Source organism: Eucyclogobius newberryi, unplaced genomic scaffold (assembly GCF_026437365.1).
Source record: "Eucyclogobius newberryi isolate DKJ021-1_F unplaced genomic scaffold, fEucNew1.0.hap1 SCAF_15, whole genome shotgun sequence".
NCBI lineage: Eukaryota > Metazoa > Chordata > Actinopteri > Gobiiformes > Gobiidae > Eucyclogobius > Eucyclogobius newberryi.
Genome location: NW_027315779.1, coordinates 14791139 through 14805855, shown reverse-complemented (window position 1 = coordinate 14805855; position 14717 = coordinate 14791139). Strand labels below are relative to the sequence as shown.

The 14717-nt window shown below is 39.7% G+C and overlaps 1 protein-coding gene across 12 annotated transcripts in view; it reads left to right on the top strand.

Annotated features, from left to right (window-relative positions):
- Positions 1 to 14717, top strand: part of LOC140360796 (neurexin-2-like) — a 161355-nt gene that overhangs the window by 133771 nt on the left and 12867 nt on the right. For all 12 annotated transcript variants that reach the window (XM_072446179.1, XM_072446185.1, XM_072446181.1 and 9 more), the window contains one exon: positions 9649 to 9830. In XM_072446179.1, the coding sequence (XP_072302280.1) occupies positions 9649 to 9830 (182 nt within the window). The remainder of the gene's footprint in view (positions 1 to 9648; positions 9831 to 14717) is intronic.

The window sequence follows — 14717 nt, the reverse complement described above, 5'->3', positions numbered from 1 at the left end:
GCATGAGAGCCTGACCACCACGTAACCCAGCGTCCCTTAGACCCGGCACTGGCGATGACCCCACTTCCTGTTCGTTCCCTTCTTGATCTCTCACACATGTATTCAAAAATGGACTGCACTGTTAGTTCAACCCAAAGCTCCTTGAGACATATTGTAGGAAATGGTGCTCTCACTGGCCATATCTTCCGGGACAATTCGATATTTCTACTCCCACTCTTGCTTTAACCGAGGAAACTTTATCCGAAGATCAATGCTGCAGTCTTGTTCAGTGGCTCGCTATCGTCCAATGCAGTGTTTATTTATGAATTTATTTTCCCCAGTGCCAGAAAAAGCAAACGGACAGGGCCATCGTGAGGTCTATCAGCCAGCGCTCTATTTTCTCCAGGTCACATATTGCATTACCCTAATGGATGATAGCAGAGCAAGCACACACACTAACACAACCAAACAAGTTGTAGGGACAAGCAACAGACAGTCATTGCAGCAAAGAAAGGTTTACTTACTAATGTGTCACATTTTGATTTATGGCACAATGTAAAAAAAACTGCTTTGATTTTAAAAAATTAAACATGTTGATGAGGAAATCCTCAATACTGATAATATATCATATATGTATATATATATATATATATATATATATATATATATATATATATATATATATATATACATATATATATATATATAAGGAGGTCACGGAATGATATTGGGACCTGGTTGGCCGAAGGATTTACATTCTCCTACCTACGTAGGTACCTGGTATTCTGACTTCTCCAGGTCAGCGCCCCAGGTTCTTGAAAGCTGCTCCCTTGTGTACTGTCTTGTGGGCGCGTTTCTGGACCTCAGTGGCCTCCTTAATCCAACGTTTGTGTTTATTATCCTCCTTCCAAAGTATTTTTGAGGACCAAATTAACCCTTTTCAAGCAACACAATGACTTGTCTGTTATTGCCATTTTATCTCACATATTTACGGGAATCAAAGTTGCACAAGGCAGACTTTTAAATCTTACATTTAAAGATACAATAAAAGCAAAATAACATAAGATATAATAACTTGCTTTATGTGAGCACTCTCAGATAGGGCCAAACATGCCTTTTCCAACCATCAGTAGTAAAAGGAAATGTATTTAACATAGTTTTCTTGATATTATATAAATAAAGATGTTATCCCTGAATTACCTGAACGTATTTCTATATTTTCATCATTGCAAGACTGTGTATTGTCAAGAACTATAACAGTGGCCTCTACTTTTCTATTTCATATGTATGAATTATTTTGCGCTCTCATTGGGTTTAGACCGTAAATGAAAAAGGCATCATTGTTTCCGGGGCTTCAATCCTTTCTGAATAAAAACAGGATTCCTGAATAGACTTTGATGTGAAAAACACAAATTTGTTGCCTGTAAATTTTGAGCTGGACGTCTTTTGGAATACGCATCAGCTTTTGTTCTGCTGTGGTTGCGGTCTGAATGTTGAACTGAGATAAACATGTAATTAAAACCGTTGTCCTTCACTGTCCGCTGATGGAAAAATGAGAGCTGAGAAATTCTGAGTAAAATTTGTTTATCTGACATATGTATTTACAAATTTCAGCTTGTTTTCTCAACCATTCTTCAGTATCTCCTTAAAAGGTGTCCCAGTACAAGTCAGGATCAAGAACCAAAAATCAAACATAAAAACACTTAACTGTGCAGGTTGAAGTAAGGTTGTGAGTCACTTGGCATTTTGATTTGTGTGTCCCGAGATGGAAAGTTCTACGAAAAACTGTTGAAGCTGAATAGAATACATTAAGCACTTTTTATGCTTTGTTATCTGCAGAATAATTGTCACTTGTTAAGTAAGAATGAACCGCTAATTAAATACAGTATGGGAACAGCAAAAAGGTGTTTTTATTCTTTTAGAATAATTTAATAACATGTTATGCATTGAGTGTAGTTTAGGAAAGGAGAGACCATACATTTCTGGCTCAAGTTTAGAACTAGTTGGCTCCATGTGAGCAAACCTCACCGACTCGACAGTTTGGTGCAAGGTTCTTCCCCAGCTTCATCCCCATTTCACGCTATGCTGTCCTGTCTAATGAAGCCTATGGGCCAAAAAACCCTTAAGAAAAAGAAAGAAAAAATTAACTAGTAGACATTTGATGATTGGTACGTTACACTTTGTGTAATTAGGTGTGGTTCCTTCACCCACTCTGTGGTCATAAACAGTTTCCCCTTAGAAGCTCATCTGACTTAAAAACCGTGATTACCAAAGTGTATGTTGGGTGTATTGAATAAATTAGTACAATCACCCACTTGATTGTGCCTATCCAAACCTATCCGCCATACAGTGGTAATTAATGGTAAGGAGTCAAAATGTTATGCCTTTGACCTTGAATAATACTGAAAAAATTGACCTAGCAATATCATTATCATTGTGATATCATGGTACAATTTATCAAGTCTGTTACACAAGTTCGACTAATTTATGTTTGTACTTGAGCGTCAAGTCAACTTGTCAACTTGAGCTATCAAACTCAACCTACAAAAGCAAACTCACAGAACCCACACCCTGGCCAAGGTGTTGATCATCAATAGGAAATGGCCTGATTCATACAAGGAATCGTCTATTTCAGAGCTTCTCAAAGTGTGGGACAGGCTGTTTGGTAGGGCGCAGAGCTGTGCCATAGGGGAAATGTGCGCACATTACATGAGACATGATTTCAGTAATAGACAAACAGCCAGTGCCAACAGGGAGTTAATCTCTACCAGTGCCCTCCCAATATGCACATATGCACATCATGCACAGTGCGCAGGGCATCAAGTGAGGGTCACTAGCCAGACCAGGCAGTTGGGATTAAACTGGCTGCTTGTGCAGCAGCTGCACTTTTCCTTTTACAATTAAACAGGGAGCCTACAGTAGGCCCAGGGCTACTCCAGGACTCAAATGTTTGCGATGATCACTGGTAGCTACTCAAGCCATAGTTGAAATGAAACAAAACACGCCATGCATCAAGTGGGCATTATGGCGTGAGCCAAAGTGGTTCAACTTCTGTCAAATCGTCAATCGTTTGCTGCCTGTAGGGTTTTCTAGAGCCTCGATCTGTCCTGCACAACAGCAGGAGAAAGAGCTTCAGGTGACGCTGGCACAGGGGCAGGGTTACCTGGTGACTGAATAATATTACTTATTCACCAGAATACAGAAAATTATCAGATTTTTCTTGAAAGTATTTTCGTTTTGGGCCCCCAGACCCCACATAGGATTGTGATTTATGTACTATTTATACAATTAAAACTTCAGAAATAGTCACTTTAAGGTTGTATTACAGTCAAACCCCTACGCATTTATGACACGTTTGAAGTGGGTTGGGGTATTGGGGTATCATGAGCATTTCTGCTTAGGGCACCCAAATGGCTACATACAGAGACCAGCGTAGGACTGGAGCATCTGTCTCTCTGTGCCCTGATCTCACACATGCTTGCCTTGGTTTTAAAGGATGAGCCACAGCTTTGACCACTGTCTGCACTTGTATCCGCATGCGCCCCTCTGCCACGCCATGCTTCTGTTCCGTACCCCTTGGCACATCGCCTCCCTTTCTGAGTCTAACTAAATCCACAAACTGACTGCCCATTAGGCAATATAAAGCCTGTCATATCTGAATATGTTGCATGTGCATTCATATCGCTTCCTTTCTGCTTTGTTCCCATGCGCTTTTCGTGGTAAATGTGAAACATGAGCGCATCGGTACAATTAACTGCGGAGAGCAGTCTGTGTGTGGTGTGGACCCTCAGCGATAGAAGTGATCCACAGTGACCTGAAGTAACGCGAGTGCATCTTCTCCATGAAGCATCCGTGAAGTCATTCACCTCAGTGAAGCGCCAATTAATTATCCGCTTTCCACACAGAGGGAGATGAGATGAGGAGAGACAGGGGGGATGAGAGGAAGAGAGGTGAGACAGGGGGGGTGAGAGGAGGAGAGGTGAGACAGGGGGATGAGGAGAGGAGGGACAGAGGGAGATGAGAGGAGGAGAGGTGAGACAGGGGGAGAGGAGAGACAAGAGGAGATGAGATAAGGAGAGAGACCAAACCAATGAGATATTTTATTGATGATGACACTAGTACTAGAATTAAAACATTAGACTCCTATTTCTGGTTAATTTAAGTGTTTATATTGTTAAAAAAATAAAACAAATGCAGTTATAATACTTTTACAATATCTCATGGCTGTGGGGGGACATGGATCATTTTTGTACCTTAGGGTGGCGCACCAGCACTGTTCTAGTTAATTGATAACACAGTGGTAACATTGTGATCCTACTTAGCCCCTGTGGTTATTACCTTCAAGCGCCCTCTATTATTATATTACCCTTTTTTGAAACCATCAGGACGGCTCAGATAATAAGGAGATTCTTCTTCACTGTGAATCACGTTCACGGTTATTTTGAATTCAATACTTTACTCACTAATTAAACGATTCATTTGTTTGAGTAGATTCTTTGCCGCTGTGAGAAGGTTTTGTGACTGGTTGGAAAGAGCCTAAGTGTACTGTACTTTACATATAGTTTTTTTTCGTTTCCCTCTATATGCGTAATGCTGTAGAGTTGGAGAGCATGGCACACCATGCCCAGAGCACTCTTCCTTTGTCAAAACTATTCTGTTCCAATAACGACCAACGTCTCTGTCACTTGTGCGAGGGAGAATGGAGGTCTTTTTTTCTCAGCCTTGCCTTTGACTTGAACACTTGTGCCATGACTCAAACATTGAAATGCCAAAAAGAGAGGAAAAGGCTTAACGGTGTTGAAAGAAAGGGGGTCGTCCGAAGCACACTGGGCTGCGGGCGCGCAATTTTAGAGCTGACACAGTGGATCCATCGTCGCAATAGAAAAATGCGCCAAAAAAATACTCTAACGCTGTAACATGTCAACTGCTCGCCTGCCGTATACAGTCTCCCAAATGCAATCTAGCTCCTCACTGCGGATTTTAATTGATTCACATTGACGTGATTGATGTGATGTCTTATACCCGTATTTACCGCTCTAAGGAGATGATGCCAGTTTGGAGCTTAAGAAACATATTTTAACTCGACAGCCGCATATCCGTCTTGTCGAAGCACTGGGCGGCACTTTTCATTTGAATCATTTCCCTGAGATGCATTTGATGTCAGTGAGAGAGAATGCAGTACAATGGTTTAAGTCAAACAGGAAATTCAGTTTATGTTCAGCCATAACTCAGCATTTTCACAAAACTACGTCTGCTTAAAAAATGCATGTGTTTATCTGTGTAATCGATCAGTTTTGTTTTTCACTAAACGTCTTTTTTATGTTCAGCAATGGCCTTCACTGCAAATTGTAAGCTGTAGATCATGCCAGAAAGGAAGTTATTGGCTTCTGTACTCAAGAACAAGTACTGATACTTTTACTCTACTCACAGTCACAGGTCCAATTACCGAACAGAACCGTGGCTTAGTGTCCTCAAGCCTCAACAAGGCGGTTGTGGGTTTGATACCCCCGGCCAGTTCAATTTTGACACAAGATTACCGGTACCCTGCTGTGAATGAAGCTTTAACAATATTTCACAGCTATATCTATATAGGTAGCTGAGCATTTGATATAATGCACAAAGTTGTCCAAGGTTCCAGCTACCAAACAAACTCTTAATAGGATTTAACAGAATCAATGACTAAAAAGCATTACTTTGAAGGAATGATTGCTAATTTCATATTCATTTAAACCTTGGCTGTTGGCGTATGATTGTCTATTGCCTCCAAGTCTCTCTATTGCCAACAACGTGAATCACGATTGAGTCTACGCTCTTAGTTAAAATTGTTTCATCCTGTGATATTACTCAGGGAGCATGTACTTCGTCACCATCTCACTTGAGCCTCGCTATACACCTCAGTGACATCCGTTGAACACAGGCCATCGCTGCTGGACTCAAAACTGTTGTGCATTATGCAAATTAGCAGCAGAGTCTCCGGTTGTGTTTTGCAGGTCCTATGAGCCACTGTGCCACATTCTATCTTGTGTATTCAGTGGGCCACAAATGAACAGGACTGCATGTCGCGAGTGGGTAGCCGGCTTTTTGGCACAGATAGATAATCCATATTGGTGCAGTTGTTGAACAAAGAGCTGGAGGGAGATGACAGTCAAGTTCCATATTCTTATAGAAAAAGATGCAGGAAATAATGCAGTAAATAAAGCATTGAATGTATGCATGTAAAAAGAATAACCCGAATGCCCAATCTCGTCAGATCTCAGAAGCTAAACAGGGTTGGACCTGAGTAGTACTAGGATGGGAGAGCTCTGGGAATACAAGGTGTTGCAGTGGAGCGGGACAGTAGTGCAAACTGTCATTGTGTCCATGCATGAGACTTCAGTGTTGAAGTACATTGATGTAGAAAAGTGAGTGTGTTTGTGAGAGTAAATGCAGTAAATGACGTCATGTATGTTCAGGCGCATGCAGTGTCCACCAAACAAACAAAAAATAAATGAAACAACCACTGAAATTTATACCAGCCTGCCTGAAATAATTAAAGGAGTTGCCTCAACAAGGGTGTCTGAATAATGTTACTTGTAGATAAGAAATATTTGGCAGAAAATGTATTGCAGCTCTTGTTGCTTGTTTCCGGTTTATGTTGAATCGCTATAATACAACATAAAAATTGGTAATTGGCTTGAGTGTTAGTCTAATGTTCTATTATAGATTTAGCATATGATGTGCTGTGGTGACCCATGGATAGGCAATGAAGGCATTGGCTCAATCCATATCTACTGCTTGGTATTGTGCTTGTAACACTCGTAGATGGCACTTGTGATGGTGATAAAACGCCTCTTCAATATACTGTGCATTTAATTACGAGGCTTCCCCACTAACAAGCGTGTAGTTTACTGTCCCCACTCCTATGCCAATCTCCCAGGGAGCCATGTTGACTCCGGCACAGATGTATCACCGGGCCATAAGAGACGAGCGCTCCCATGAGACACTCGGCAGAAAAGAGGAAGCGATAGAGCTGTGGAGAGATAACTGCTTTTAAAGGAGAGCTTTATAGCACTAATCCGAACTGGACTGATTTACAATGCGCTTCATTTGATGCAGCAGATGAGCGGTGATAGAAGTTGACAGAGAGGGGAAGGAATAATGAAGAGTGCTATGACTTATGCAGGCTCTAACACGTCTCTATGTGCGAGTGCAGGTGTGCCAGGCGGACATGTTTTATTCAAGATAAAGACCACAGCAGAGCTATAGCTCGCTCTTCCATCTACGCTCCATTGTACAGGAGAAAGGGGGGTATTTATAGAAATGTTTGTTTTTTTTATTACTGGAACTTGATGTTTTCATCCAAAATATAAGCTATACGTATAAGAATGATTCACAAGTAACTTCTTAAAAAGGAAAAGACTTGTCGTCTTTGTATAATTAACAGAATATGAAGCCTAATATAATGAAATGCATTATAACATTACTTCATATATTATTAATCCAGTGAAAAGGCCTTCTCTACATGCATTAGAAGATGATTTCCCATCAGAGAAAAGCCCAGAGGAATGACTGTGAAGATCAGGTGACTAGCTACAAGACATCACAATGCAGCTACAGTGGTTAGGGCAAATTCATCTACCCTTTGTACAACATTTCAGACTAATATTGGAAACCACTGGGGCCAAGAAAAATTGTATTTAATGTCGATCTCAACTGGTCTTCAAGAAAATCCATTTTATTTCCCTGGTCTCCCCTTAGCACATTCCTCTGGGCTTCCGTAGCTCAGGCTCACAACCCGAGTGTAAACTGCAGGGCAGTGCACAATGAAAAGCCTGCACCCGAGGGACGTGATTATGGGTGCACGCACTAGAAATGCAAGAAAGACTCACTGAGCCCACTGTAGTGACAGGGACCAACCTTTTTGAAGTGGCGCGCTCTTTCTTCACGTGTGTTTATGTACCACAGGGAGAAGAGAAAAGCAGAGGGCCAGTGTTGACTGCTTTGAAATCAGCAACGTCAAATTAAATGTTATGTTAATTAATGTGAAAGTGCAAATCGTGAAAGTTTTTCTCCTGTCTACCAATAGAGCCCCAGCACTGTAATGATTAGTTCATCTCATGCATTAAATACAGCAGAGATAGCTTTCCCCCAATGGCCAATGAGGTTATTAAATATGATTGTTTCACATGCTTTGATTTTAGTTTTTACACTGTGTTTAGGCTTTTTCTATTTAAAGCTCACAACAACAACAGCAACAACAACAACAACATTTGCCCAATAACACACTCATTAGCAGGTGTATAATCTGTTTATATAGATACACATACAAAACAGTTTTCCACTTAAAATGTCATCTGCTGTAAATCTGTGGCCACTGTAGCATCACATGTAAAGCTCATGATGGCTCATTAAAATCTCACCTCATTCGTCCACACTGAAACACAACACAAACACAATGCTTATAGGGGAATATAATTATCTTTGTCAATACTAGCAGTCTGATAAAATTGCAGCAATTCAATTTATTTGTGTCATTTTAATTGGTTTCTTTCTTTTATGGTGCATGTAGGGAGTTTGCCGCATAAAGGTAATGAATAGAATATGGTCAGACACAACATTTAGAAACGCAATGAAGCTCACTATTCATTAATTAAGATTTGCTCAAGCAGCAGGACATGCCTGTATGCATAAGCACAGAGACTGTAAGAGACACTGCAGAGAGGAAGCACCCAAAGTCAATACCACCCGGTGTTTTAATGCTACGAAAACATACAACATGCTGTTAATTGCGATGCAGATGACTAACATTTCCTGCTATTGCCTACTATTGTTTTAAGAATTGTTTTTCTTTCACGGTTTCTCTCTGCCTCACTCTGAAGAATTAAAAAGGTGGTTTGAAACATTTGGGCTTTTGGTAAACATATCCCAGACATTGTTTTTTTGTGTGTGGGTCATTCCTGCTGATGTATAATTACCTATAATTGCTTCACTCCTGAAGGTGAACCAAAGTCTGCATTAATACTCTCTCTTCTCTCATATATTTGTTACATTTGTGTTAATCCTTGCAGGTGTTAGATTTTGAAGGTAAATTCTGACATGTTGCAACTTTCAATAGTGCGCAAATCATCAAGAGGTGTTTCATTTACAAGTCAGGATTTCATGTGGATCCTAAAGATGTAAATGATAAAATAACACTGATACAGGCCCATTTTTCACCAGCACAGAAATTAATCCCTCAGTGTACAAAATAAGAGCCAAGGTAATGAGTGAGAGATTAAAAGTGAGGAGCTGGAAAATGCTACAACTGCATTCAATTGCCATCAATCCACACAAAAAAAAATCACCAACTCAATTCATAGAAGACACTAGTCATAGGCTTGAGTTAAGAGTTGCTTGGAGAAGGACTAGTTTGTACTGCATCTTTTGGTGCCAGTAAGAATTTTTCATTTTTCTAATACCTTGCATGGTTTTATTGCACATGTATAAACTCAAAGCCTAGTTAGAAATTATTTTGAGTTGTTTTGTCAAATGGCATGAACACGTAAAAGACAAACAATACCCCTGAGTATAATAATGATAATAATGAGCTAATAATGAGCACCAACACATTTAGACACAGGTTCTGTTAATGTTGTTTTGACTCGGTTGCTTTTTCTGCTCTCCTCACACTCTCCCTCTCCTTATCCCCAGCTGGGACCACGTATATATTCGGTAAAGGAGGGGCTCTCATCACTTACACCTGGGCCCCGAACGAGCGCCCTAGCACCAGAGCGGACCGCCTGGCCGTGGGCTTCAGCACGCAACAGAAGGACGCCATCTTGGTGCGAGTGGAGAGCACCCACGGGCTGGGAGACTTTCTTCAGCTGCACATAGTGAGTAGAGGCACACAGATGGCACCCAGTCAAGATCCTGTCATTGAGCAGGACATAATGCGTAACTCACCTATAGGTGCAGCACAGGGCGTTGTGCACTGAGCAGCTAAATGGAGCAATGAAAATGTGTTTACAATAAACACACTTCCTCAGTTTGGCCAAACTCCTTGCAAATGTATTTGTGCCATATGACATCACTGACATGTTACATGAACACTGTTAAAATTGTCATTAACAGTATGATTATTAAGGCAGAGTAGAACATGAATACACTATATATTAGATGGGTAAAGACTAATGACAAAAGGTGAGAATTGTTCCATCAATAACTGCTGGTCCTGCATATATTCCAATTACCATTGTACTTTTCGTCTGTCCCTGTAAATCAAACTAGGGTAATATACTATTTAATACAGAAGTTTACAATAACAATCTTCTATTCATTCAATGAACAGAATAGTTCATTTCCTCGATACATTTGTAAAACAACCACAGTCGGCTCAAAATGTTCCTAAGTATCAACATTTAAATTGTTAATACATAGTTGCTTTTTACATTGTCTCGTGATTTACTCATACTTTGCGTGATATGCACTGTAGATGGAAAGCCATAAAGACGATTCAATTCTATCCTAAGTAAAAATAAAATAAATAGCTTCTTCACTATGGCCAAATATATAGAAATCTAGAGTAAGAAATGTAATACATAATACATTATTCCAGACAGATCTTTGCTGGGACGATCCAATCAGTTGAGGATAAACATTTCTTTGCGGATGAAGGAGCGTGAGTCGTCGACATCTGTGCATCTTTTCTTTTGGGAAAAGCGTTTCTTAGGATCCAGGCCAGAGACAGATGTGAAAAATAGAGCAAAGATCTGTCAAAGTAATAATTAAAGTGCACCTGTTGCCAAAAAACAAGGCAGTACTGAAACACTGTCATACAGTAATACGCCATAGTCAAAATGCAGAAACAATGTCCCACGAGAATTGTACCGTGAGATTTCATGATACTGTTCAGAACGAAAGGTTTTAGCTAAGTGTAGACAATGTTATATATTTTTTGTAAGAATTGTAGAGGGTCATGGACAGTTAGATGAAATGCTATAATAAATGTATCAACTTGCAATAATAAGAACATTTTCCCCTGATCTAAAACTAATTGCATCTTGGGTTCATGGGAGCAGTGCGTTTATGTTTTGCAGTTATTATATTTTTAAATGGGTATATACACCTGTCTTTGCTCATAAACAACAACAAAAATACACTGCATTCTGCTACTGTACAATAGCAGACAAGCTAAAACATTCATTAAACATTATATTGCTTTCTTGCAGCTCTAATTTACCTCTCTCTTCACTCCACGAAACGAGTTGTGACAAATGTGCATAAAGCATTTCAAGACTTTTTAGATGTGTTTTTTAATAAGTGAAAAATCTAATAATATCTCTGTGAGTCATTACTCCTCTAATCATCTCCAATCTCTATGAGAATTAGTTCCTCTTTGTGATTTTACATTTGTGTGTGCAAATAAAAGGATGATTCAGGTTCAATCATTGCCTAATTATAACGAACGATAACTGAATAGATAATATGTGAGGCACGGTTCAATATTACTGAAAAATAATGATTCACACAACTTTAAATAGATGTAATATTACTGTGGGAGGAAGTTGCTTTACTGTTAAAATCACAGTCAATTTTGCATGCTTTTCACTGTTTGTCACTGTCTGAAACTGTTTATTATTAAGGGAAAACAAAATCCACACCTAAATGGCCCTGTGTGGAAAAAGTGTTTGCCGCCCCTGACAAAACACAACTTAAGTGTGGTTTGTCACGCATGAGTTCAATTTCTCTTGCCACACCCAGCCTGATAACTTGTCATCAATCAAGAAATCACTTAAACAGGATCTGCCTGACAACGTGAAGAAGACCAAAAGATCCTCAAAGGCTAGACCTCATGCTGAGATCCAAAGTGATTCAGGAACAAATGAGAGGGAAAGTATTTGAGATCTATCAGTCTAGAAAAGGTTATAAAGCCATTTCTAAAGCTTTGGGACTCCGGCAAACCCCAGTGAGAGCCATTATCCACAAATGGAGAAAACATGGAACAGTGGTGAACCTTCCCAGGAGTGGCTGACTGACCAAAATTACCCCAAGAGCACAGCAACGACTCATTCAAGAGGTCACAAAAGGTAACCCCTAGCCTACAACAACATCTAAAGAAGCCTTAGTTGCCTCAATTTAGGTCAGTGTTCATGACTCCATCATAAGAAAGACACTGGGCAAAAATGGCCTGACAAAAGTCACTGCTGATCAAAAAAAAACATTAAGGCTCGTCTCAATTTAACCAGAAAACACACTCTTTGGACTGACCAGACAAAAGTTTAACTTTTGTGGTAGTGGTAGTGTGATGGTCTGGGTCTATTTTGCTGCTTCAGGATCATGAAGACTTGATGGAACCATGAATTCTGCTGTCTATGAAAAAAACCTGAAGGCGATTGTCTAGCCATCTGTTCGAAACCTCAAGCAGAAGCTAACTTGGGTTCTGCAGCAGGAAAATGATCCAAAACATCAGCAAGTCAACCACTGAATGAAAAAATGAAAACTTTAGTCAAAGTCCTGGCCTGAATCCTAATGAGATACTGTGGCCTGACCTTAAAAAGGCAGATCATGCTCAAAAACCCTCCAATGTGGCTGAATTATAACAATCCTGATGAGCAGACCTAATTCCTCCACGACGCTGTTACAAGTTATCGCAAATGCTTGATTGCAGTTGTTGCAGCTAAGGGTGACCCAACCAGTTATTAGGTTGAGAGGGCAAACACTTTTACATTCTATTACATACAATTCTATAACATTTCTCCATTACAGTATCAGCAGATCATAAACAAAGCCAAATTCATGATACCCTGGTGTGCCTCTCTGATGGTTTCAGTTTTCTGTGTTAAAAGTGTTTAAAGATCCCCTGGCAGCCTCCAACTGTGTATAGTAAATGCAAAGACCGCTGCCTGTGAGCAACACCCTTTAAGTGTGTTTTACTCCATCTGCCAGGCCCTTGCACCATGACAGATTGCTTACTTTGACACCTTATTAATGTTCGCGGGGAAGATTCAGAACAAGTTTAGACGGCGCCGCAGGTCGGAGCTGTTTTTTATTCTGTCTCCGGGCTTCATAACATCACATGTGGATTGGCATTAAGTCAGTGTTAAAACTATTTATAACAGTTATATGTTTACCATGCTTTCTACGTACTTAGATGATTTAAATATAAAGGGATATTTCTGCCTTTTTATGGTCTATTCATGGTTCGTGGCATTAGCAAATTTGAGCACATCTTGATGCAATGTTAAATTTTTGTCTGAATCTTGTTATCGAGACAATCGAAAATATATCTGTTTATTGAGATGCACATTTTTGTCAATACACCCACCCCAAGTCAGGGATCTTCAGGTTTCACTCTTTTCAACATGTTTGCTCCATTTTCTGCAGTTTTCATGTTTTAAAATGCCATTGGAAAGTATACTGAGTGAAGTACAATATGGCCAGTGACATGATATCAATATGAATGGATAACTGCTGTCAGTAGAAGAGCAGTGTGTCGTTCTAAAATTTACTTCCTAAATTTATTTTGGGTTTACAGAGTTATATTTTAGACCAGACACTATGAAACGGAGGTGAAGAGTCAGGAGCTCGATCCCACAAGGCTTTTGTGTTGACACTAAATCTTAACCAATGAGATGGAGTGAATGTTGTCTGTTTGGCCTCAAGTTAAACAAAATGCACTTGAATGCACCTCTGTAAATGCAGTGATGACAGACGTGTTTTTGATATTTTATTGTTGAGCGCCAAGGAAATTTTCCCACCATATCTGACAAGACTATTATTAAAAAGCAAGCAAAATATTATGGCAACTCTTCGTTCAACAAAAGGGGGAATAAAAGGTTGATTTCAAGTGCTAATTTTTTTTTTAAATTGGCAGGGCAACTGTTAAGCTCTTCAAGCGATATTTAAGTTAAAACCTTGCCTTGTAACTAAAGAGCAATAACGATGTTTAAGTGGCTCTGTTGTGACGATGTCTTAACCGTAAATTAAGAGAAAATGCAGCTTGATAACAGTGGAACCATCCGTCTTTTTATGCTTCTCATTTCTAATTCATGAAACACACGTACGGTAGTACAAATTTGGTTGTGGTGAAAACATTAAAACAACAATTTTTCGAATACTTGTAACAACTCTTAACTATTCATTTTGAATGTTCCTAACATGTTCAAAATTAGCTTACACTATAGAACAAGGAGCAATATAAATTAAAGCCGCTGTAGCGGCGATGATGACTCTCGCCTTCCCACGCGACCACCTTCCCGCCTGTCCATGTTTTCTGCTGCGTTTTGCGGCATACCAAACGAAGCTTAGTAATTCACCGTTGATGATTACGTAGTTTGTGATTCAAATAGTAGTTTGTCCTGACAAATTGCAAGATTGTGCTGAACGCAGATCTGAGCAGGGAGAAAGAGAGAGAGCCTCGGCGACCCGGGACTTTTCATTGATGTTCAGGGGGTCAAAAATACCTGAGTTGTGGCAGAAAGAATAAAGTCTAAAGAATAAAGTCTAAAGAATAAAGTCTAAAGAATAAAGTCAAAAGAATTAAGTCTAAAGAATAAAGTCTAAAGAATAATAATTCTAATGCGGCACGAGAGGAAATGTCCCATCAAAATAAAAGAGGAAGAGGAAGTGAAGGCATTCATTGCGCCTCTGCTAGCCAATTGTGAAAGTACACAATATCTGCAATGCACTTTTTTCATGGCGTCTCGAGGAGAATATAAACCATAAGTTTCAAACAAATCAGACAATGTTGAGTTTTTCACACAATGGGTAGGGGGCGCTAT